At 33.2% G+C, this 25,386-nt stretch overlaps 2 protein-coding genes across 13 annotated transcripts; both read left to right on the top strand.

The window, feature by feature from the left end:
• Window positions 1-3,689: 3,689 nt before the first annotated feature.
• Window positions 3,690-6,985, top strand: LOC140890967 (thioredoxin domain-containing protein PLP3B-like). Its single transcript, XM_073299155.1, has 9 exons — window positions 3,690-3,721; window positions 3,807-3,921; window positions 4,379-4,453; window positions 4,534-4,581; window positions 4,658-4,800; window positions 5,069-5,141; window positions 5,262-5,323; window positions 6,236-6,333; window positions 6,405-6,985. The coding sequence occupies exons 2-9, from the start codon at window positions 3,838-3,840 to the stop codon at window positions 6,509-6,511; spliced, it is 690 nt and encodes a 229-aa protein (XP_073155256.1). The 5' UTR covers window positions 3,690-3,721; window positions 3,807-3,837; the 3' UTR covers window positions 6,512-6,985.
• A 2,241-nt stretch (window positions 6,986-9,226) lies between these two features.
• On the top strand, window positions 9,227-23,204 carry LOC140887846 (uncharacterized). Of its 12 annotated transcripts, none has more exons than XR_012152020.1 (18): window positions 9,227-9,558; window positions 9,662-9,753; window positions 10,724-10,765; window positions 10,839-10,892; window positions 15,930-16,004; window positions 17,101-17,166; window positions 17,327-17,369; window positions 18,757-18,823; window positions 19,742-19,835; window positions 19,938-19,990; window positions 21,246-21,330; window positions 21,416-21,518; window positions 21,606-21,698; window positions 21,798-21,864; window positions 21,999-22,092; window positions 22,190-22,256; window positions 22,372-22,425; window positions 22,781-22,798. XR_012152020.1 is itself a non-coding variant. In XM_073295375.1 (18 exons), exons 4-18 carry the CDS (start codon window positions 10,733-10,735, stop codon window positions 22,922-22,924), a joined length of 1,098 nt encoding a protein of 365 aa, XP_073151476.1. In that variant the 5' UTR covers window positions 9,229-9,558; window positions 9,662-9,715; window positions 10,393-10,472; window positions 10,724-10,732; the 3' UTR covers window positions 22,925-23,203. The 12 variants fall into 12 exon arrangements, 11 of the variants coding, with proteins under 11 accessions (XP_073151467.1, XP_073151477.1, XP_073151478.1 ...); XM_073295375.1 differs by lacking the exon at window positions 21,999-22,092 and adding an exon at window positions 10,393-10,472 and having other exon boundaries at window positions 9,229-9,558; window positions 9,662-9,715; window positions 22,781-23,203; XM_073295373.1 differs by lacking the exon at window positions 21,999-22,092 and adding an exon at window positions 10,393-10,472 and having other exon boundaries at window positions 9,229-9,558; window positions 9,662-9,706; window positions 22,781-23,203.
• The last annotated feature ends 2,182 nt before the right edge of the window (window positions 23,205-25,386 follow it).

Below are 25,386 nucleotides of genomic sequence, written 5' to 3' on the forward strand. Positions count from 1 at the left end.
ATGAAGATCCAGTTTCTTTTTCACAAGTGTTGCGTTATTTTGTGCCCGCAAGTGCACGGTGTCAAGTTTTAATATAGTGATAAATAGAGTGTCGATCCCACGAGGAGTAAAGTGAACATATTTAGTACTTGTAATTAAAATAGTCTTAATTTTATTTAGAAAATTAATGATCAGAAGATTTGCAATAAAATAAAAATAAGCAATGGATTTTTATAGCACACACACAACTTTCAGAGAATTATCAATCAGAGGAAAAAATGGTCTAGAGGTTTATATTTCACCTGGTTTCAACAACAATCACTCCTAATTAATGTATCTTCATGAATTCCATTCAATTAATAACCAAGAATACTTAGATTATTCTATTTCCCTCTCCCGAGTAACAAATAGAGTGTATCAACTACAATTCAATTCTAATATCCCTATTAAGAATCTAATTGCAGTGATCTGTGTAAAACAATGTTCTTTTTAAGGCTCTATTAAAATATATACTCTCCCGAGTTATATAAATAATTAATAGTATTATTTCTATCGGTCCTATTCAAAATCCCCTCTCCCGAGTGCCGAATTTCAAATAAATATTACAATTCAATTATTGATCAAGTAATTGAAAAGAAATTCAAATCCAGAAAAATAATTAATCTAGAGAAACTCAATTCAATACAATCAAAAATTCATGAAAGTGTCTACACCAGGTTTCATCCGACCTGTAGACTCTAAAAATTTAGTTCATAATTAAATTCAAATAAAACCAAAACATATTCAGAAAAATAAACATCAATTCAAAATTTAATAAATAGAAAGAAAGAAAACAAAGCCGAATATTCGATGTCGTGTCCGGATCTCGATCTTCAAACTATGTTCATCAAGGTAAGCACAGATTCCTCCTTCAGAAATTCACGATCAGCTTCTCTAAAATTATTTCTTTGAAGTATGCGGCGGCTCTCCCTTAAAATTCTGACGCTAATTCCCTTTTATACGTTACAGATAAAAGCCCAATACAAATCCCAAAAAAAATATAAAATTTCCTTCCCGAAATATTTAAAACTCTGTGAATTGCGACGGGGCGGGCGCTCATTAAATCACAGGCGGGCGCGCACAAGTGTCTGACTCAATTTCCTACGCCTTCACAAGAAATAGCGCGATTGCTCATGGATACACGCGATAGCGCATGTTCTTCTCTCTTTAGCGCTTCAAATAATGGTTAGCGCTTGATAACAACGCTTGAGATTACCTTCTTTCTTTTCTTTTTCCTTTCTTTTCTCTTTTATTCTTTTATTCTTTATTCTCCTTACAGCCTTCTTTTTCTCCATTTTTACTTCTTCTTCACAATCTTACTAATTTTTCTACAAGCACACAAACAACAAAAACAAAGCATAAATATGCTCGAAACAAACAATTAACAATAAAAATCATAATCAAATTAAGTGTATAAAATACACTTATCAACAAGCCATAAATATCGAAAGATACAAGGCCAGACTTGTTGCCAAAGGGTTCACTTAAAAAAGTGGTATTTCATAAAAGATCTTTCTTTACAACTCATAATCCAAATAAGTGTTGAAAGTTTTATGGGTAAATTCGCATTCAGTACCTAAACCCAAACACATATCAATGTTCAGTCCCCTGTCAGAAAAATATTTGTTTGAACTCCCTGGGCCCACATTTTTTTCTCGGATGAAAATGAGTACAAAACATTGAAAATAAGGTACGAATATATGATATTCCAGTACAAAACATTGAAAATCTGGTATAAAAACTAAGATTTTGAGTATAAAATTAACATGAACATTTTTATTAATAAGAAAAATATGTCATTAATATTAATATTTTTAGTATTCAAAAATCATATATTTGTACCAGATCTAACACATTTCGTACTCAAAAAACATATATTAGTGCTCTATTTCTGATATTTTGTACCCATTTTCATCAAAACATACAATTTGTCATTAATGTCAATATTTATCTATATATTTGAGTACTAAAAAATCATACATTTATACCAGATTTTCAATGTTTTGTACTGGAATATCATGTATTCGTACCTTATTTTTAATGTTTTGTACTGATTTTCATCCGAGAAAAAAATGTGGGTTCAGGGAGTTTAAACAAACATTTTTTCTGACGGGAGACTGAACATGTATATTTGTTAATTTGGGTTTAGGTACTGAATGATACTTTACCGAAGTTCTATCTACAAAAAAAGTCAAAATAGAATGCAAAAGTGTTTACAACTGAATTAACCATATAAAAAATGAAACTTAAAATGAAAGCTTGATCTTCATGCCTTGAATTTCTTCACATGCCTCATAACATATATTGCTCATTCTTGTCCACTAGATCTTCTTTTTTATCTGGGACGGAAGTAAAGAGCACGAGAGTTTGGTAAACATTCAGCAAGTGCAAGTCAAAACATTCAGCAAGTACAGATCGATCGTACACACAAAATAACAAAGTATATATATATATATATATATATATATATATATATATATATATATATATAAACACAATTTATAAAATGGCATGTCATAGAACATGTAGCAACATAGGTCATGACATATATACAATGAATAGATTTCAAAACATAACTAAAAAAATGTATCATAACTGGCCTTAAACACACATATATCGTATAAAACATTGAATTTATTCTTTTAATATGTGGTTTATTAGTTAGTCTCCTATATATTACTCCGATATATTACTCCTCTAAGATATGTCATATCGATTTTCTTACTCCTCACTTCAAGAATCGAGTCCTACCTGTGCTTTTCAGAATTGAAGTATAACGATAGAAACATACAGAATGAATGGAGCATATGTAGATCAAAAGACATGAAGCAAAAATTGAACATTAATCGAATTTTAAAGCATAACATAAAAAGCATACATAAGCCCACTTACCAAAATTGAGTCAGAAACACGCAAAGGGTGTTGGTTGAAAATGCCCGAACAAAAGTTGTTTCAAGTGACTTATGGCTCGATTATGACTTACTTATTTGAACACTTTCTTACTTGAATTCAAGTAGGAAATCGGGCAGAATAATGCCTTATTGCCTTGACCATCGCCTTGTTGCTGCCCCAAAATCGGCTAGATTAGCACGAGTTTGAAAACACCGAATAGATCGAATTTGTGGAGTGTATTTGAAGGATATTTGTGATCATTTTTCAGAGTACTTGAACGGGTATTTATAGGGCTGGAATTTGGTTGAATGGCTGTTCACTCCTCACCAAAAAATCTCTCATTTATGGTGGTCGAGGTTGAGATAACTAAGGGTCACTTTCGTTTACTACAAGATCATTTCTCATACCATAAATATGTCCAATTTTTAGCTCAAATTGGCGGCTGAATTTCAATCTATTGGAGCTGAGCGTTTTGTTGTTTCATAATCTAAAAATATCATTGGTTTGCAATGATTGAGTCGGTTTAAAAATCTGGGCTCGTGAGCTTAAAGTTTTGAACTAGTTTCCCATGGGATACGAGTTTTGTCCTTGGTTTTCGATCCATTTTGAACCCATGACCTAATTGGCTAATTGGTTGTTGTTAAAGGAAAGGCCCAAAAACGTGGTTTAAGAAATAAATGAAATTTGAATATGGGCCGGATCCGAGTAACCTTTCATGACCCAGCTCCTGTACGCGAAAGCAAAACGCCCATATCATATTTTGAATCATTTCCCATTTCATACTTCAAGAGCTCCCCGAACTTCTAATTCTGTATAAAATGGAAACAAATTTATTTGTTTGCTCATCCTTTAATTTGTTTTTACTTTAACGCTCACGTTTTTTAATACACTCCCAGATTCAATTTCAGGGTGAAAGGAGGAGAAGAAATGGATCCAGATTCTGTGAAATCCACCCTTTCTAATTTGGCTTTTGGGAACGTGTTGGCTGCTGCAGCCCGCGATTACCAAAAGGTTTGCCTTCTTGTGATTTTTAATTTTTTCCAAAATATTTGATACCCCTTTATTTTAATTGGGCGATTCTCGGTGCCTCTGGTTCGTTAGTGGTTTGCGATAATTACTTTTATGAATTGACAAGTTAGTATTAAGGATAATTACAGTGATGGAAATGCTTAGATATACTTGTTCATATGAGAGGGTTGAATTTCACTTGGGGAGAAGATTTTGATTGGAGCTTCATGTCATGTGGTTGGATTAAATTGCCTCGTGATCAGTTTATGTGGAGAAAATACGACCAGAAAAGGGCCGAGGTTTGAAATGGTGAATCTGGAGGCATGAACTGTCGCAGCTGATCCTAAACACCGAAAATTATATTTTAGACTTTGAACTCCTGAATATAATTTGAAGCAATAAAGTACCATAAAGATAGCAATAGACAATGATTTCACATTACAAGTGTTATTTTTCGCAGGAATTGATGGCGAATGATAAGGCACAGTCATCCAGCTCTGTTAATCAGGAAGTAGATCTTGACGAATTGATGGATGTAAGAGGGGGATGCCTCAGTGATTGCTTTCTCCGTCTCTGTAATATAATTTCTGCTCACATTTTTTCTTTTCTACCCAGGATCCTGAGCTGGAAAAGTTGCATGCTGACAGAATTGCAGCTCTTAAGGTCTGTAAGTTTTTTTATTTTCACGTGTCCTTAAAATTATCTTTCAGATGGTTGAATTTTTCTGCATCAAAACTAGAAAGAAGCTGAGAAGCGGCAAGAACTGAAAATTCAAGGGCATGGAGAGTATAGGGAGATAACCGAACCTGACTTTTTGGGTGAGGTTAGGGGCAGTAATAAAGTTATATCTCACTTCTACCATCGAGAATTCTATCGATGCAAGTAAGCAAACACAACTTTATTTGAAATATGTAGCATCATGAATTGGAGGGTGGATTTATCTTCTGTTTAAATGTCATTGACAAATGTAACCTGTCAAAAAATTTATGGTATTCACGAAGTGTTTCCCACTAAGTCATCTTTGACAATATGTGATATTCATTTTAAGCATTCTGTCTCTGTCCATTAAGTTATCCTTGCATATTTGTGATATTCATTTTAAAAACATTCCATTGCTGCTTATTTAGTTTGTGTTGTTGAATCTTCCCAGAATCATGGATAAACATTTGAAGTCTCTTGCTCCAAGACATTTTAATACCAAATTTATCAAATTGGATGCTGAGGTCAGTTTAAATTATCCATTATGTTTCATATAATTATAATTGAGTGCGGCTGATAATGGCACTGCACTTAAATTTTATTTCAGTAACTGAGAAATTACTAATTGTTCTAAGTTTTTGCAGAATGCTCCTTTCTTTGTTACTAAACTCGGAATCAAAACGTTGCCTTGTGTCATATTATTCAGGTAAGTTCTGTTTCATTATATCTTTGCTGTTTAGTATCTTCATGTAATTATGTAGTTATTATAGTTGTTCTGTTGATTATTTGTCGTGACGCATGGTGATGCCAAACAAATTATTGAAATTATCTTAATTGTTCAGTTCTTAATGATACTTGTTAAATGTCCCACATCGGTTGGATTAAATCATTGGCAGTTGTATATATGGACTTGGACAATCATATCTCTTGAGCTAGTTTTTGGGTGGAGTTAGATTCAAGTCCATAATTTTAACATTGTATCAGAGCTCAGGTCTACCGTTATGTGTTGGACTGTCCTGCCAAGTTCGTAATGTATTGGACTGCTCTAATGGATCAATTGTTAATGTCTTGCAAACTTCACGCTGCAGATTTTCATTTTTGAGGGTGTGTTAAATGTCCGACATGATTGGATCAAGCCCTTGGGAGTTGTATATATGAACTTGGATAACCCTTCCTCCTCGAGCTACCTTTTAGGGTGCATGGAGACGACTGAATTAAGTCCTTGGGAGTTGTGTATATGGACTTGGACACTTATCTCCCCTTGAGCTAGCTTTTAGGGTAGAGTCAGTCCAAAGTCCATAATTTTAACGATACTCGTGTTTTAACTCTAAGTAAGTTCGCTTAGTTATGTTTCTTGAGTACTTTTTTGTACACTGGCATTTTCATTATATCTGCCACATGGTGCTAATACACGAATTCTTTTGGTTACTTGGCATTTTTTTTTTGGTTCCTCATAATAGTTTGGCCATGGGATTGAATTTGTTCATTTGCTTCAAAATTCTCAACATTTTTCCAACGTGTGCATTAATTATATTTGATGAATTTGTGATATATTCACAGATATTCCATAAGTAAAAATGCCTAGAGTCTTGGGTTTTTTTCCCTCCCATTTGTCCAGGAATGGAGTAGCAACAGATCGGCTGATCGGATTTCAAGACTTGGGAGCAAAAGACGATTTCCCCACAAGGACTCTTGAGGTCCTCCTCTTGAAAAAAGGTAATTCTATTATTCAAAATGCTTCGATGATCTACACAATTTTTAGTGTTCTAAAACTGGTGTTTATTCAGGAATAATCGAGGAGAAAAAACAAGGAGAGGATGATGATGATGATTATCTTGAAAATAAACAAAGGACAGTGAGATCGTCCATCAATACTGATTCTGATTCTGACTGAAATGAACAATTGAGCTCAATTCTCTCTCAAACCTGTGTGGTTAGCTGCAGTTGTTTATAATCGAGGCATCTATCTACCTGAGGCGAGCTCTATGGAAATGTGGATGGAAGTATGCATGATCCCAAGCCTTTAATAGAAGACATTGTGTGATTTTTTTTAAAATCATAAAAGTGAGTTAATAGCATTAATAGACTCGGTGAAAAATTCGGCGTGACCTTTGTTTTGTGGAGATAATGGTTTGTATTCTGTGGTTGTAATTGCGCTAACTTTGGAAAAATTAATTATCAATCAGCAGCTTAATTAAGTTTATTAGTTGGTGAAGCAAAATGTAATTGCCAAATATATATAATCTATATAAAAAAAATTGTTGGGTTTTTTTCGTAGTCATCCACATTAGATCATAGATATAAAAATCCAGTGTCATGGAGGAGGAAGATACACGAGAGTATGTGAGAATGCTTCAATTATTATCAGAATATTGAAAAAATATTACAGTGTGATAGAAGAATTATTTATTTATGAGTTATGACCCATTTTCTTTTCTTTTCTTTTCATTTTAGGTTTAGTGTTTATTTTATTTTTTGGTGGGGTGGAGATGGAGAATAATTGCTTTAGCTTAGACTGTATTATTCCGATATATTACATCTCCAATTCTACCAGAACCCTCTTCCTATTCTCATATTCTTTCTGCCATAGCTTTTGCTCTATATGTCTAGCTCCTCTCTCCTCCTGAAATTCTTTCGAATTTTCCTATATATATTACCTGCACGAGTTGCTTATTGAAGTCCTCATGTGGAAGCGTAAGTTTATTTGCTAGAAACCACAATAATCAAGATTCATGTCTATAGTAATTAGTGAAATTCTCCTTTCTAACGGTTAATTCAACTATTCGTCGTGGTTCACATCTTGTTCAATCTTTTTCGGTTGTCTTCCTCTATTGGTTCTATGTTTTCTCATGACCATAACCAATCCATTTGAAACTACCAATAACTCGAATCTAAACACACACCTTTAGTGTTAGGAATTCTTGAAATAATTACGCACCAAATATATATATGGTAGATACATGGTTTTTCCAAGTGCTGTGACCTGTTCAGGGTCAATTAGCTCCTTTCGAAAGTACCCATGAGGTTCGAATCAGGAGCATGTGAAGGATCAAAGGAAATGGAAGCGAATGCTTTCAAACCGAAAATCAGCAAGAAGATCCCGGATGAGAAAACAGAAACACTTGGATGATCTGTTGCTTCAAGTGGCTCAACTCAGAGCTGAAAATATTAAGATTCTCAGTAATATGAAGATTGTTACTCAGCTCTACTTAAATGTTGAATCTGAAAACAATTTCTCAGGGCTCAGATTGCGAGCTGAACCACATGCTGTTTTATTTGAATGATATAGTAAACTGCATCAACTCAAACAGAATCAACACTTACACACACTGCCGCTGGTTTTGAAGATTTTGGTACTGATCATAATTCTGATATTTATTATCACGTGCTTGATGGGGATAATGATTTTGTGGAATCCTTGGAGTTTGAATATTATTCATGCGAATTATAAGCCAATTATCTGGGCTTCTTCTGATAATCTCTTTAAGGATTACTGATCATGGCGATGATGATGAGTTTCAAGCATCATGCATCTTTTAGTTGAATATGAATCAATAAATTTTGATGTTGCATTACATGTACGTAGGTTTTTCTTCCATATTAAGCTTTGTAAGTGTGTTTATGATCAATGTGATATAAATTGTTGACATTGTGTCATTGTGAGAGAAAGTTGATTATATTATAGTATATTACATTGCGCAAACTGAAGTATATTAGCATATCATAATATAGATATAGATTATGGATTATTTAATGATGGCTTTTGGAGGTGTTGAAAATATAATGGCGGAGATTTGACGGGAATTTCGAACCTACAGAGGGATACAGCTAGTAGCGTCGAACTTCTCAAATTTGACATCAATGTTGAAAATTAAAGATCCGCAAGCTTTTTATTATATTATTATACACTAAACAAGGCAAAATTGCACAAACTCAAGCATTCATTAAACAAATATATATATTTATATTAATGTTAATTAAGAAAGTGGGTTGAGGCAAGTGACTAGACACTAATTAATCATGCATAAGATAAAGCTAATTAACTCTACTTGCTGAGCTCATGTATTCGGTCAAGATCATAGTTAAATCGGAAATCTTGTCGAAGAAAGCCTAATAAATTTCTCACTCATGAAATCACACCCCAAAATAAATAATTTTTTTTCTCTCTCTTTTGTGCAATCAAATAAGTCGACCTTATAATTTGGAGTTGAATGGCAATCATGCAAAACATAATAAGTTCCTTCCATTAGATTTTTTAAATGTTAAATAATAAACAGAAACATTAAATTCATCAAAACTAAAATAAAAAATGAAAAAGTTGTCTTTTTTTTTTTTGACAGAAAAACTTATAACTTTATTAAATACTTAAAATGTCAGAAATTATAAGTTTAACCAACCAATTAGAAAAATTCCCAACATCCAACAAAAGGGTGAAGGAAAAGAACAAACAAATTTAGCTTTAGGAGATTGGTTGTAGTTTTTTAACAATATAATTCAATCAATATTTAAAAATATTTTAATTTAAATAATTAATAATTACAATTCATTATAATTTTCCAATAGTATATTCATTTACATTTTCTGCTCGCTTAGCATCATAAACATTTGCTCGTCATTGAAATCCGCAGATTTAAAAGGGGTGATGAATAATTATTATTAGCCAATGCTTCGATCCGACGTCGTTTTTAGCTCAGGTGTTCTAAAAATGACGAAGCACAAGCAATATTGGGCTCATTTCAATGTCGAAAATAGATTTTGTTTTCCTTTCGCCCCCACCACCGATTCGTTATGAATGACTCGTAGGATGCGGTTCCTGTTGAATTTCAATCTGCATATTATCCTGGACCTTTGTCGGCGGAGCACACCGAGTTTATGTTGATTTTGAGTCGGAGAATCATTTTCCAAATACCATGCGAGGATTCGTAATTGCTGCGATTTCAGGTAAATACGCACAGCAGGACAACGGCTATGGAAAATGTAATTGTTTCATGGGATTTTTCTGTATCCTGTAATTCTTTCTAACTCGTGAGTACCCATGTTTCAGCTGTCTTTTTTCACACGCTCGGAGCTGATTCAGTTATTGTGCCGAGTACTAGCTGTTACGCACTTGATAATTCCAGTCGCATTCATGATTTTGTATCCTTGTTATATTACATGTATTCAATTTAGATGTGCCAACCCGATTATCAGCCATTTCATGTTTTAGCTCGCTCCAATTTGGAAAAAAAAAAAGACTAATTTGTTTGGATTGAATTTTTCCAAATTTAAAAAGTTGAATTATTGCTCGATTTGTACCGTTGGAACTTAATTGTCGAAATCTGATAAATAAATGCTCAATCTCTAGCTTGAGTTTGTTGTGTCGTTTTCTTTTGTATATATTCATAAAAATTACTATATAGTATTAACTCTATGAGCTATCGAACAAAATAGTTAGGACTCTTATTCAGTTGAAAATATATTCGAACATGTTCAAGGTTAGATGGGTTCGGTAATTTTTGAATCGAGTAATATTTGAGCCCACTTGAAAAACTTGCAAGCCTGCTCTACTCGTTGTACAATCTTGAAGATGTTGAAGAATCTATATGTTTCAAACCACAATTTGTAGATAGAGTCAATGTGTTGATTTGTTGACTATGGTTAAACGTAAATAGGTGTGTATCTAATTCAAGTTGAATGATTGTTTCTTTATTTAAATTTTAAGGGTTCATTTTCTTTTTTAGTTGAGACGATATTGGTTGATATTAGGGACATGATCTTTACTTATTGTTCTCTTAGGTTGCGCTTGGATGGAAGGATTTCAAATCCATGAATTTCGATTGCAATTTTGTTGTCAACAATGAAACGATGATCAAATTGTAAATCCATATTCATTTATGTACTCTTTCTTTATATGTAGAATGAATTTCAAATAACATCATAATTGGGTGAACTTGAAATTCATCTTAATTAACATGTAACACTACATAAACATGAAATGAATGGATTTGAAGTTTATGACCTCCCTTCTCTAAACAACTAAAATACATTTGAACTCCATAGATTTGAAATCCTTCTATCCAAACGCAACCTTATGTTTAAAGTGTTTTCTTTCATTTCTTTTGATCAGAGTGATTTGATGGGACAAGTTTTTGAGTATGATGACGATAAGGTAATATCTTCTATCAAATTTAGGTTTCCTGACTGCCAACACATAAGCATCTTATATCCTAATGTTGTGACAGGACCCCGATTTAGTCGTACGATTTTGTAAAGATGTTGAGACTAGATCCCGAACGGTATGTAACTAACAATTTTTCCTTTTATTTGAATTATTTGTTAATTTGTCCATCTAAATTGTTCGTTTGATCTCAAATTGGTAGTAGGAAGTGGGATTATCCCTGTTTGGTTGGATTCGGATTTCAAATTCCTGAGTTCAACCACTATTGGGATTAAAAATCCTAACATCTCCATTCGTTCTTGTTTTTCAAAATTTTACTTATCTGTTCGTGTTTCAAATCAACCATTCAAGAGATAATAATTACAATGTCTTTATAATTTACTGCTTAACAATGTTCACTAGGTACTAATCAGGATAAACATAGTATTAAAGGTTCTGTTATTATAAAGATTAACTGTAATTGGAAAAGTTACCGCCTTTTTACATTGACCTTCAAAATCACTTGTTGTGAGAAGAGTGGTTTGAACACCCCAAAATCATGCATGTCAAGTGGGAGACTATCCTAACTAATGCTGATCTTCCTGTCCTCGGGGCTTATAAAGTTTTCCCATAAAATGGATATAACTTCTTGTTTTGTCAGACCCCACAGTCCCAATTCATAATCATGCCATCATGGTTATTGAATATTATCTTAATCAGACAATAAGATATCTACTTAATTACCCTATTATTATTTTCTGTAAAACTCTGCCTTGAGAATTTGATTAATAAAATTACAGAAATCTGGTTGTGCTTCAATATAATTTTGTGACATTAATTTAAGACTTGATTTCTCATTTCCACTCACTCTCATCCAAAATGAATGGCTATCCGATAAATATATATGTTTGTAGATCTTCCTTCAATCATATATGTTGGTGTATTAATTTTTCTCCCACATCGGTTGGCTAAATAACCTGGGAGCCCTTTATATAGACAAGGGCAACCCTCACCTCTTGAGCTAGCTTTTGAGGTGAGTTAGGTCCTAGTCTCATTTCTAATATGGTATCAGAGCCCGGGTTCCATCGTTATGTGTTGGACGACCCATAGTTGGCCTCACTCGTCCCATAGTTGGCAACCCGTTAATATCTCCACGCTCCAGTCGTTTCATTCCTGGGCGTGAGAGAGGTGTGTTGGTGTATTAATTTGTGTCCCACATCGGTTGGCTAAATAACCTGGGAGCCCTTTATATAGACAAGGGCAACCCTCACCTCTTGAGGTGAGTTAGGTCCTAGTCTCATTTCTAACAATATATTTTCGTGAAACTAGGAAAGTGCACATGCGATGCACGTGGGTGACTAATGGTTGAAAGCATGATTACGAAATTTAGATAATTTAAAGTCATTTTGATATCATCGTGTTTATGAGTATTTAGCAACTAAACAGATCAAAACACAATAGATAATAATCATCATGATCATAACAATATATGTTCACGCACTTGTCCATATGACATTTTTAAATATGTTTTTACGTGATTTTGACATAATGACACCTCTATCTCAAATCAAAAAATATATGTTTTCATCCGAATATAATTATAAGGGGAAAAAATAAAAAATAATTAACAGAATAATGGATTTTACCAATGCCGAGCCTGTAGGATCGAGCACTTACCGTTCTACCAAAAGTTATAACTGTGTTATCGGCGCAATTCAAAGTACAACAACTCAAGCGTCATGTTTCGATTGCTATACTTAGAGGAGACAATTATTGTAAATTTGTAACCAAACAATCTCTCCCAATAATTGCAGTTTTTGCAATCAATGAGAATCCAACCTGTGACCTTGGTCTGATACCAATTGTAGAACCAAGCGCTCGTCGCTTTATCAAAAGCTATAGCTAGTGGTAACAGTGCATTTCAAATTTGTTAAGCTGTACAACAGCTTAAATGTCACATTTCGATTGTTTATTGCACCCCAACAAACCAAAGTTGACTAAAATAGAACACACATAATAACAAACGATTGTCAAATAAAATTATCTTAAATACCAAAATTTATCGTACTATTGTTAAAATAAAACCACTCAAATTGTCATTAAATTCATTATAAATTATGTTTTTGCTAAATTTTCAACCTCTTACGGATTTTGTTTACCTTTATCTATTTATTTTTTTATAATGACATGTTGTAGATAGTTATCTTTTATATCAAAATGGATATTTTGTCAATTAATACCGATGACTATTAATTTCATGAGAAATTATATTTTAAAATAATATGATTCAAATAAATGTGTTGTAAAACATATATTTAAAAATGATCATACGTTAAATTATCAGATAAAAATATCATATAATTTTTCATTATAATTCATATTTAAACACAGATTATTTCATGCATTGAATTCAAAAGTAGAAAGTAATTGCTATTCTTTTTAGTTTTTAAAATTGAAAATAAATCAAACTAATCAAATTATATTTCAATTTTCAAATAAACATAAAATACTAAAAAGTATAGAAATTAAAATTGAAATTAAATCATTATATTACAACTAAACACTTAAAAATTTACAAAAGAGAACATAGAATCCTTATGCTCTCAACATCCATTTTCATGGAAAAGACACTATAAGAAAAATGGCATTTACCGACCTATTTTTAAGGGAACTTGTGGAAAAGTGTCAACTTTGCGTACTTGTTGAGACATTAATTAAAAAACACAATTTTAAAAAATTAAAAATAAAATACCATATTAGGGCATTGCCTATCATGTCCTGTCAATTCAACCAAATAATAAACATGGTTCTTCCCATTTCCATTCTGAATCTCTTCTCTCCAAGTCCAACGCATTGTCACCACCACGACCTAAGTCACTAATATTTTTTCCAATAAAAATTATTTGAATAGAAGTGCTACCGGTATTTATTTAAGTTAGTTAATTTGTCATGATTTGTTTGATATTATACTCACTTCCACTGCTCAAACATTTTTGTTAAATTAAATGTGAAATTATAATTATTTGGTTAAAACTTAAATTTATCAATGGAAAAGAACTACTCAAAATTTTCTAACTAAAATAGATATTTACATTTTTGTGAAACAGTGTGCTAAGTTTTAACATATTCAATGTTCGTTTAAAGAGAGCTACAAAAGCAAATATATAGACACTAAAATAAATGGTACCCTAAAAGACTCAATCCATGAAACTAGTTACTGTGGTAAAATTAAAATAAATATAAACTAAATATATAGACACTAAAATAAATGGGACCGTAAAAGACTCAATCCATCATTGGTTGGGCAGCTGAAATAAAATAAATAATAATTCAATAACTAATAAATAATAACTTCAGGAAATTATTTGAGTGAAGCTATAAACCGAAAACGGAAAATCCATAGGAAGAAATTCAATGTATTTAATGCCCAAATATTAATTAATAGTTGGTATTTAGTTTAGAGAATGATATTACAAATAATAAATAAATAATAATTCAATAACTAAGGGTGTTTGGCTGCTTATAAGTTATACAAAACAGCTTATAAGTTGTTTTGGAGCTTACAAGCTGTTAAATTTATTTGGTAAATTTTTTTCTAAACAACTTATTAGCTGTCAAAATAAGTTGTTTGACGGCTTATAACATGTTTTAAAAAAGTAGGTGTGACCTTCATTTTTTTTAAAAAAAAACTTATTTTAATTTTATTTTTCCAAAATATCCTTACATATTTTCATAAATCCCCGTCATGTTCTTCACCCGTCAAATATAATATTATTTTAAAATAATATCAATTTTTCTAAATTAAAATATAAAAGAATTTTATTTTTTAATATAGATTTGCTCGAAAATTATTTTCGTATATATATAACTATTTACACTACCTTCATAACATTATACCATTTTTGGTAATTTTGACAATAAAAAGATCTTATAATACCAAGCATATCAACATATTTAAGTTGTTTAAAATAAGATCATTCAAATACTTTAACAACTTATTTTTAAAATAAGTCCTGACGGCCTATAAGCTTCTAAAGCAACTTATAAGTTCTAGAAGTTTATAGGTTGTTTTTAATAAGCTTAGCTAGACACCCATAAATAATAACTTGAGGAAAGTTATTTGAGTAAAGCAATCAACCGAAATGGGAAAACCCATTGGAAGAAACTCAATGTATTTAATACCCAAATATTAATTGATTAATAATTGGTGTGTAGTGTAGACAATGAAATTACAAATGAAACTATGAGAGAAAACAACTTGCTAGCCTAAAATTAAATATGTAAGGGCATATAGGTACTTGCATAAATGGAAATGACTTGCTAGCCTTAAATTAAATATGTGAGGACATATAGGTAATTTCACAAATGGAAGTGAACTAGGAAAGAACACGTGCGATGCACGTGAAAAATTTGTAATTAGATATATGTTTATTAATATCTAATACATAATAGAGAAGAGATATTTGATTGACAGTATTAATTAACACGCAATATGATTACTTAATGGTGAGGTAATAAAGTAGAAAATGAAGGGTACAAAAGTAAACTCGCAATTCAAAGTGGTATATTTATACGAATGTTAGAATGTTAGACTAGGAAAGAGCACGTGCGATGCACGTGAAAAATTTTATAATTAGATATATATTTATTAATATCTAATACATGATATAGAAGAGATATTTGATTGAAAATATTAATTAACACACATAATGATTAATTAATGGTGGGGTAATAAAGTAGAACGAAGGGTACAAAATGAAATTCACAATTCAAAGTGGTAGATTTATCATTTATTATTATTATATTATTATATGTATGCTAGATAAAATAAGGATAAGATAAAATAAAATAAATTAAATAATGAAATGATAATAAATATAATAGAAATAGATCATAGATAAAGGGTCTGTCTATGAGGGTTTAAGATCTACTGTCTTTAGATAGATCCTGTGAAACCAATATTGTGCTACTAATGCTGGAAATTTGATAATAGTCTTGGATTTGTGTTTCTGCGTTTAGTTTTCAAATATAAAAGATTGATAATCCCTATTTTATTTTCAATTTTATCCTTGATCACTGCAATTATAATTTTTATACTCCTTGTACATTCTTTCAATTTTTGTCAATTTGATGTGTCATAATGGAAATTTGTCTTTATGCATTCATGAACTCGTAGGGCTATGTGGATTTTGGAAGATTTGATAATTTCAATCATTTTATTGCCAGTTCTGGCCATGTCAACTTTGTTCAAGTAAGTTTGATTTGTACCTGTGAATTCCAATTTTATTGATTGTTTTGTGATTAAATTGCTTATCATCTGGTTTGTCAAAGTGCGCTCTTCTGGAAGATGAAATGGTAGGTTATCTTGTGTGATTTATCGAAGTGGCAAGTATCCCTTCTGAAATTGAAGATTACACCCACTTTCCCTTATACTTGTGAAAAAATGGGTTAGGCAGACATCCCAGGTATAACATGAAAATGGGTCGGGGGTGGTGGGGTTAAACCTGACCTCCGTTTAACTACAAAGGCAACAATGTCAAACGAATAGTGTCATGTGAATATATAGTTTACTGCTACTGAAAATTAATAAAATAGTGCAAGTATTCTAAATTTACTTACCTAGATATCGTGATTTCTCCCTTATTGTCGACCCAGCACTTAAGTATGTGATTCATAATCATGCTATTCGTGCAATATAGAGATGTAGGTGTGGGTTCATTATCCGAGAAATCTGAATCAGCTGTTGACCTGTTGTGGGATTAGAAGTAAAGTGCCTGATGGGTAAATATGGCCAAGATCATGGGTCGAAACAAGCAACTGGCATGTAGTAGGGGTAGGAGAACATATAGCATTAGCTGAAGGAGTGTCTTTTATTGGGTCAAGGTGCTTAGTGGCAAAAGGAGCCAAGGGTATTGGCGGGGTTTGAGTTTTTGGCTGCAAATATCTTTTGGGGTCAAAAAATGTGGAGGAGGAACTTTATGGGGGTGGAGTTGTAAAATTTTAGGATCAGAAATTTGAAAAGGTGTCGGGCAGAATTTCGATTTTTGGATTTTGTAAATGGATTTTACTTTACCAATAATGTTAGAATCCGGACAAGTCCGAAGCTTGACCAAAACTTTGGCCCTGCACAGCTTAAAGGATTATATATTTACAATATATCACAAAATAATTGGTTGTATCAGCGGCTAAAATGATTTCATTATCATGGACTTATACTTTTTTTTAAAAGTTAGATTTATGATATGAATTGCAATTTATGTACCTGTGTGGAGCAGGTGAATACTCACACAATATGTATAGATGTTTAACTATTTTCTTTTGTGCATTGTGATAACTTTTATTCCAAGGAATACTATGGTGGTGACCTGTTGAACTGCGAGAAGAGTTTTGATAAATTGGGACGTACAGCACAGGTAAAATGAGTGTCCCCTAAGATGGTGTGTTTTAATATTTGGAGTCACAACAGTAGGGTAATTTGGAAGAGCGGATTCACGTAGCTAAAATTTGTAGCTGTTATTGAGATATCACATTCCCTATTACTTTGGACTAACTCTTTTTTTTTGCGATTTTCAGGTGAATATCATTTGTGGAAACTGTCCAAATGGACAATGCGTAGGTACTTGAAGCTTCATAACTTAGCATGTATTAATGACATGCTTAGGAAGACCATGGAGGTGTTCATATTATTGAACTTATTTTTGAACATTGGCCAGACACTTGTGCATAATCAAATAGATATTATTTCCTTGTTATTGAATAGCTTGTTTAAGTTGAATCCAGGATAGAATCAATACTCAGGTACATAGTATAAAAGGTCAAATGGATTTGTTATATTGTGTCCATGATAAATTTTGACATTCTAAACAAGTGTCTGAGTCTAGATAGCTTCTCTACACATTTCTGTTGGTTTTAAGATGTATGCATTAATATTGAGGAAAAGTTGGATCAGTTCACTTGGGGGGAAGAGTACAAAGATGATGAAGAAAATGCAATCCAAGATCTGTGTGATTTAAAATTTTGATTGTTTTGGGTGGTAGTTAGTGGTTCATCTCATGTTTCTCTACATTTATTTCATGAGCTCATTGTGAAATGAGAAATTCAACATCATTCTATGACTTTTAGACTTGGTATGATTAAGGGAAGAATATCATTTAGGTAATCTAGTTTCTTCCGTGGAGGGGTTTCTAGGATGTCATGCCTAATGAATCCTGAGTGTAAAAATGTGTGTGCCCTAGAAAATTGTTACCTTTTCAACTGTGCGTCTTTTTCCTATTGCTATTGTTAGATTCAATTAGATTAATGATCACCGCTTCAGCCTATTTGGACTTGAATCACTATGCAACCAGTAGCACTTATGGTTAATGAATCTATGGGATGAAGCACTCGAGAATATAGGGATTGAGATGAAAAAAACACGAGGGAATTTACGTGGTTCAGCCTTCTTTTGAGACCTACATCCACGGGAGGAACAACAACAATGATTTTATTGATAACAGAGTTTACAAAGCTTGAATAAGAAATGAGAGTATACTCAACTACTCAAGATTCTTTCACTCAATCTCACTTGTCTCTCTTTTCTCCCTTGCACTTTTCATCTTGTTATTCTAGGAGATTTTCTTGGTAGTGAACTGAGAAGTATATATTCTCTTTTCCCTGGTATTGCCCTTCTATATGTTCACCGGTGATACCAGTAGCCTCTTGCCTCGTTCTTCTTCCTAGCTTGTTGAATAGTGAAGCAGTTAGTTTAATCAACCGCCTTCCTGTTATGGCCACCAACAGAAAGAGTAAGTTTGCTTCTATATTCACCTAAAGGCTAACATTGAGAGACATATTTATATAGCAGTTATTATTAGTAGTTTCGTACTTACCACACCACTGTTATATTATGTCCATGATTTTATGTCGAAGATCTTGAGCAGGTTCACGTGTAATTTTATTTTTAGATGAAGATTCTTCAGTCTAGATTATTTTCTCCTTTTAATACTTAATTATATGTCTTCAAGGTATTTCGTTGTTTGTCATAGGTGGACTTGGATGCATCTGCAATGTCACATATGAATCCACATGCAGGTTTTTCACACGCATTCTAGCATTTAGGTTTTCCTTTGTATATTCACGTATCTATTGTTCATTATTTATATGTCTACAAATCCTTTTTATCCATATTTCATAACTATGCTGTGGTGATCTAGGATGTTGGGACCATGGGCGTGCATTAAGTCAAACTCAGAGAATAATAGTAATTTATCACAAATAACTCTAAAAAATTATAGACGGAAAATTATCTTCAGATACATCTTACAAATTGTGATATGTTCAAGAATATTAAAATCCTAAATGGAATTAGAAAGTTGGTCCCTTTCCAATTTTTTGGCCAAAAAACTTTCAATAGGTTCAATGTGTTAGCCCAAGACTTGCTACATGCAATCTTTTGTACGTAGAAGATCTAAAAAATCAGTGTCCTAATCATTAGAGGATTTGATTCAAAAAAGAGAAAATTTCTAAAATAGTAAAATTAATGAATATAGCAATAGAATTATTTAGGAATTAATTTATTGGTACTGTACAAGTTTTTTTTAAAATTAAGAATGGCATGGTCACAATAAATATCAACCATTGTCAAATGGTGTAGCATTGCCTCTTATTGTCCGCGTATAAAAAATGAACTTGAATAGATGAACTTGACATCCTAAAGGATAATGTGAGCAAACTTGTGTCATCCTGTGACCAGGTACGATAAGATTCTGTGGTTCCTGGACTTGATTATTTGTGACATGCATTTAACTTGATTCATAGGTCCAAGATAAGATTTCGGTAGTAATAACTTGTGTGATGATATGTGAGGGCAAGCAAGAGAGAAGTTAGATTGTAAAGTGGGTTATCGGTTGAGGCTGCAGCTTGCCTTTGTGAATCTTATGTTTGTCAGATAATCTGTAATATCGTTTAGGATATTGCTGATTATTTTATTGGTTTGTACTTTTGGATCAGGGTACTTGTTGATCTTGCCATTCCATGTGCAAAGCCAGGTCTGCGAGTATTTAAGGGATGCACAGTTGGTTTTCATCCACGGTCATGGGAACTTGTAAGCTCTGTTGTAAATTTTAGATTGTGATGTAGTAAATAAAATGATGGATCAGTCATATATGTTCTTTTTAGATCATGGCTGATCTCTTAAATATTGTAGGTTTACAATGGCATGACTCAGTTAGGATATGAAAAGGCTTACAACGAATTCAGGTACAATGTTTTACCTTTTCAAGTTGTATTGCTCCTTTTGCAGGTCTTTCAGATTAATCTTCCAACAGAAACCTTTTTTTCAAATACTACTCTATTTACCATATTAAATAAATTGATGTCAATACTCCTTTAAAGAAAACACACAACTTTACAATTTTACCCTTATCTTGGTTAGTCCCCACCTTCGGGCATTTGTGGAACGTATATCAACCACTGTTAGAGCATTGAATCACATGATTAAGCCTAGAAGTCGAAAATAAGGTTTTTATGTGCTTATCTCGAAACTTTTATCTCTAATCTCTATGCGACGCACATCATTTTCATACTCATGGGGTCTACTGGATGCTACTCATCTTGAGACGGTTAGAGCAAGGACGCAATATTGTATCATGATATTGTTATGGATTTGGACCATTGTGGAGGTCGAAGTAGTTCAAAATGAAAAGTATACGTCAGAAGGACCCCAAAAAAATAGGTGGGGGAATGTTTAGGGTAGAAGAAACGGAAAATATTTTGTGAGGTTTTTCTTTCCACGTATAGGGAGACATTTATTTTTTTTATACAATGGCGGGGTGTCCACGGTTCTGTTAACCGCCCTAGGCGAAACCGAAAATTCAGTTTGAAACAAAAACCGAGCCATTAATTCAGTTTGGTTTTTTGTTTTTGGTTTTCAGTTTGGTTCGTTTTTTTAGTCCGGTTAACCGAATCGAAGACCGGTTTTTCTTTTTCTTTTCCTTTTTATTGTTTAAAATCATTTTTGCAGTTTTTATATCATTTAAATTTTTTTGTTATTTATTTTTATTTATATTTAAAATGTGTAAATTCAGTTAAACCGAAACCGAACCGAAAAATCTTCGGTTTTTAACAGAACCGTGTAATTCGATTCGGATTTGGGGTGACCGGATTTTGGAACAGCCCTGGAGGCGGGGGAGTTATTATCTATCTATCTAACTACTGCCCACATAAGTGAGATCTGAACCCAAGACCATATGGGTTTTGGGACCTCTCCCTTGCCACTAGGCCAAGAGATCGTTGGTATGTCTGGTTTATATTATCTTTGTTTTCCAAGAAATAAGATCATTCACCTTCATCACTTGCAAAGTTGCATCTTGCAAATTTGTTACTGTTTTCTGGGTGCACTAGTGAGTGAGTATCAAATTGGTCCGAATCCGTAACAGATATCAGATTAATAACCAGTTGCATGGGATTCCTTAAACCTCTATTCTAATCCATTTTCCTTTTGAGATTGCTGCAGCTTCAGAACTGAGCAAAGGCATGTTACTTTATATATGACTGCAGTTGCTTCCCTCTCCAGTTTAGTGCAAAAGCCAACGATTAAGGTTTGTTGTGGATTCTAGTACATCTATGCTTGCAGAAGGACTTATGGTTTCTATTTTTCATTGCTTTGTCATCTCTCGCTTCCAGATTTCTCCGAACCAAGGATTGCAAGTTCAGTTGTCCGGCTCAGGAGCAAATGGCATCCCACCTACTACTTTGTCTCCCACATTGATGCTTTTGGAATGGAGATGTATGTACATTGCAACATTACCTTGTTAATAATATTGATTTACTATATGGCTTTCTAACTACCTTATTATACTAATTGCTCAATCAGGTGAAAGGGCTCATGATTCACCTTATGAAGTTGAAATTACCATTCCGATAGAGAATTATGACCCAATTCAGTTTACTTTGGCAAAAATGTGTGGTGAGTTTTATTTGCTATTCAGGTTATGTTTCATGTGATGTTTTCTCAAATTAGCAATGCTTATTTAACATGAGTCTCGATATGTTTCAACTTTTATAGAACAACGGCAAAATGAAGATGGAAAAGCTACAAGAGGATGGGCTATATTCGGGATCTTATCTTGCGTGTATGTCCAGTTATTCCTCATGACACGTTAAGTTACTAATGTTTGTGTTCAAGTATGATATCATCTGCATCACATCTAGTATTCAACTGTATTTGGATTCTAAATGCATCATTTGCTGGCGCATTTTCTGCCAGTCAAGTAGGTCAAGAATTGTCAGTGTCTTGTGACTTATATTTGATCCTGATGCAAATCTATCATTTACTGGTGCATTTTCTGCCAGTGAAGTAGGTAAAGAATTGTCAGTGTCTTGTGAGTTATATTTTATCCTGATACAAATCTATTCATGAGTCCGACTGTTACCTCCTGTGTTCCTTTAACAAAGCAGATTCATCGTAGCCTTTACGCTGTTCTGTTGTGGAGGGTTCATCTACAGGACGCGAGTAGAAAACATGGTGGGTTGCTTTTCATCCATTGCTAGAATCAGTTTTCGGCTTGCAACACACACACACACACATGTTTATGGTCAGTGATTCTTTGTACACTTACTTTTACTAACTGCATTTGCAGCGTGGCTTAGATGCACTCCCAGGAATGGCCACTTTATCAGCATGTTTGGAAACTGTAAGAAGAGTTTCCCGATTTCTTACTGGCCATATTTAAAGTAAAATTGAAACTTTAGTTAAATGATGTGTATATGTGATGTTCTTGTCCCACAACGGTTGAAAACAAATGTTTAAAATGGTAAATAAATGGTAATGAACTCTTGTAAAAACTTGAATTAATTATTTTCGTAAAGCGAGGAGGAATACGAAATACTTGCTACAAGAACCCAGTGTACAGTTGTATTTGTGTGAGCCTGGGTCCGGGACGTGACAATATATATAGCAGAACTCTTTTTTTGTCTTCTCGGTGCAATTCTTCATTTTACTGCATCCCTCGACTTGCTAAATTTGGAAGTGAACATGGGAATATGCAGGTGAGTACTGGAGTTGGGCAATGCTACACACGACCAACTGATGCTAGAAATCCTTTTGTAAATGAAAGTTCATGGGAACAGCAGCAAGGAACTTCCACTCAAGGAACATGGAGACGAAGTGAGAGAACGTATGGATCCATTTGATCGCCTAAATTTACTGATTCTCCGCTTCTTTGGCCCGAATCGAGGAATCCCTTAGACATGATGCAAAATGGATCTGAAGGAAGCTCATCTGGGTTTCAATTGTATCTCTTCTGTATTAAGAATATTCTTCGTCAAAACAATTTTTGATCTTTTTACAGAACCATGTGTCCTTTGTGAATTGAACTTGTGCAATAAACCGCAACATAACTGTAGTCTATACCCATGAACAAGTTTAATTTGATTTGGGAATGGATGGGAATTTTCACAATCATGGTGATGTTTGTCCATGTGAAAACCAACCTAGAGGTTAAAGTGAATCAAATGAAGTTGAATATCTTATTGTCATATTCAAGCGATACTGAAGATATGAACTATTTTAGGTTCAATTTTGACTCCAATTAAAACTTTAATTCGATATTGATTCAATTCATTCAATCTTAGTTTTTAAACAAAGGTTGGAAGCATTACTCGAGTTTCGTTATAATTAAAGCACCATTATATATGTTGGAATATAGAAAAACTAATGAGACGGGACACCAATATTATACACAATTCAAACGGCTATTTGAAAGTCGAACTCAGCAAAAAAAAGTCTTTTGTGATATGTTTCGACTAAGCAAAAAAAAGTCTCTTGTGATATGTTTTCACGGATTTACATCTGCGAAATGAGTCAATTTAGTCCATACATGCAATGAAATGTAATATTTTTTTTATATAAAAATAGATGTTCTTACAAAATCTTTTGTGAATGATATAAACCAAGTAATTAACGTTTGACCAAATTAGCGGAGTAGGTCCTTCGAATCAAACCTTTTTTCACTGATTAATATAGACTTTTTGGGGTTAGCTTTCATGGCCCCTTTTCAACGGAGCAGGTGTTTCTATTCCAACTTCTTATTCCATGGCAAGAGCATTTCCTCTAAATTTCTTAATCGTATCGTATTTCCTACGTTGTGGCCAACTAATTAACCGCACAAAAGAGTATCAGCTATGTTATCTTTTTCACACTGCCAAAAATAACAAAAAAAATACATGCTTTTACAATTTTCTATGATGGAGAAAGTAGCAATTTCAGCTCAAAATCCTACCAATTCCACGTTCTATGCCTCCTCTCTCTATGTAAACACTCGATCACATATTAACTGCTTCAACATTATCGATCATTGCTGCAACACACAAAATGGTTAAATGTATCAACTTTTTCGTTGTATTGTCTCTGCTAGCTCTTGTGCCTGATTTATGCTTCTCCCTAAACACCCTCGGTACTGGTTACTTATATCCACAGTTCTACGATCGATCATGCCCCAGGGCCCAACAGATCGTCAAGTCTATCGTTCCAAAGGCTGTTGCAAAAGAAGCTCGTATGGCTGCTTCACTTCTAAGGCTTCATTTTCATGACTGCTAATTTGTTAAGGTTTGCCACGAACTTGCATGAGGTTCAATATTCGTATTCTAAACCATAACTTAATATTAATTATTTTCATGCATGGCCTTTTATATATAACTTTGTGAAGATTGCCCTGTTAAACTACTCTGTTACATCAACATGATAAGTACACTATAATAACTAAAAAGATATAATTAATATTGTAGGGATGTGATGCATCCATACTTTTGGACAGCACCGGGAGCATGGTCAGCGAGAAGAGGTCAAATCCTAACAGGAACTCAGCTCGTGGATTCGAAGCGATTGATGAGATAAAATCAGAACTTGAGAAAGAGTACTGCCCTAATTATACTGTTTCTTGTGCTGATGTTATGCAAGGGATTCCACTGTTTTCGTGAGATAAAGGGAGTGTTTGCAATCACTAAAAAAAAGTGATTGTTAGCTTTTGGCTTAAAAAAATCATTTTTGTGTGTTTCTTAAACCTAGATTATGTGTTAGCTTATGTTTAACTTAATTGAAATCCAAAAGCTAGTCATGTGGTGATTGTGATTCTCCAAAAGCGATTCTAATAAGAAGGTCCTTGTTATAATCACTTTAATCACTTATTTATCAAACACTACCAAACTTTGATTTTTAGATTTTTACATTTGTTTCCAAACACTACCAACTTTTGATTTTTCTTAACTTTTTTATAATCTATAAATTAATCACTTCTACAAAAGCACAATCTATTGCAAACACTCCCAATATGTCTTCTTGGATTTTGTCACCCCATGCAACAAAGTTTGACAACTCATATATACTTCAACAACTTATTGAGTTCCAAGGGACTTTTGAGTTCAGACCAAATACTGGTTAACAAGAATCCAATATCATTAGAGCTGGTGAAGAAATATGCATGCGTTGAACAACCACCTTTTCATCCAGCAATTCGCAAATTCCATGGTTAAGATGGGAAATATTTCTCCATTGACAGGTTCCAGATCAGGACAAATCAGGAAGCACTGCAGGAAAATCAACAGCTAGAAACCATGCATGCAAATGCAATGATCGATCACTCTTCTATTGATCATTT

This window comes from Henckelia pumila, chromosome 3 (genome assembly GCF_033568475.1).
Source record: "Henckelia pumila isolate YLH828 chromosome 3, ASM3356847v2, whole genome shotgun sequence".
NCBI lineage: Eukaryota > Viridiplantae > Streptophyta > Magnoliopsida > Lamiales > Gesneriaceae > Henckelia > Henckelia pumila.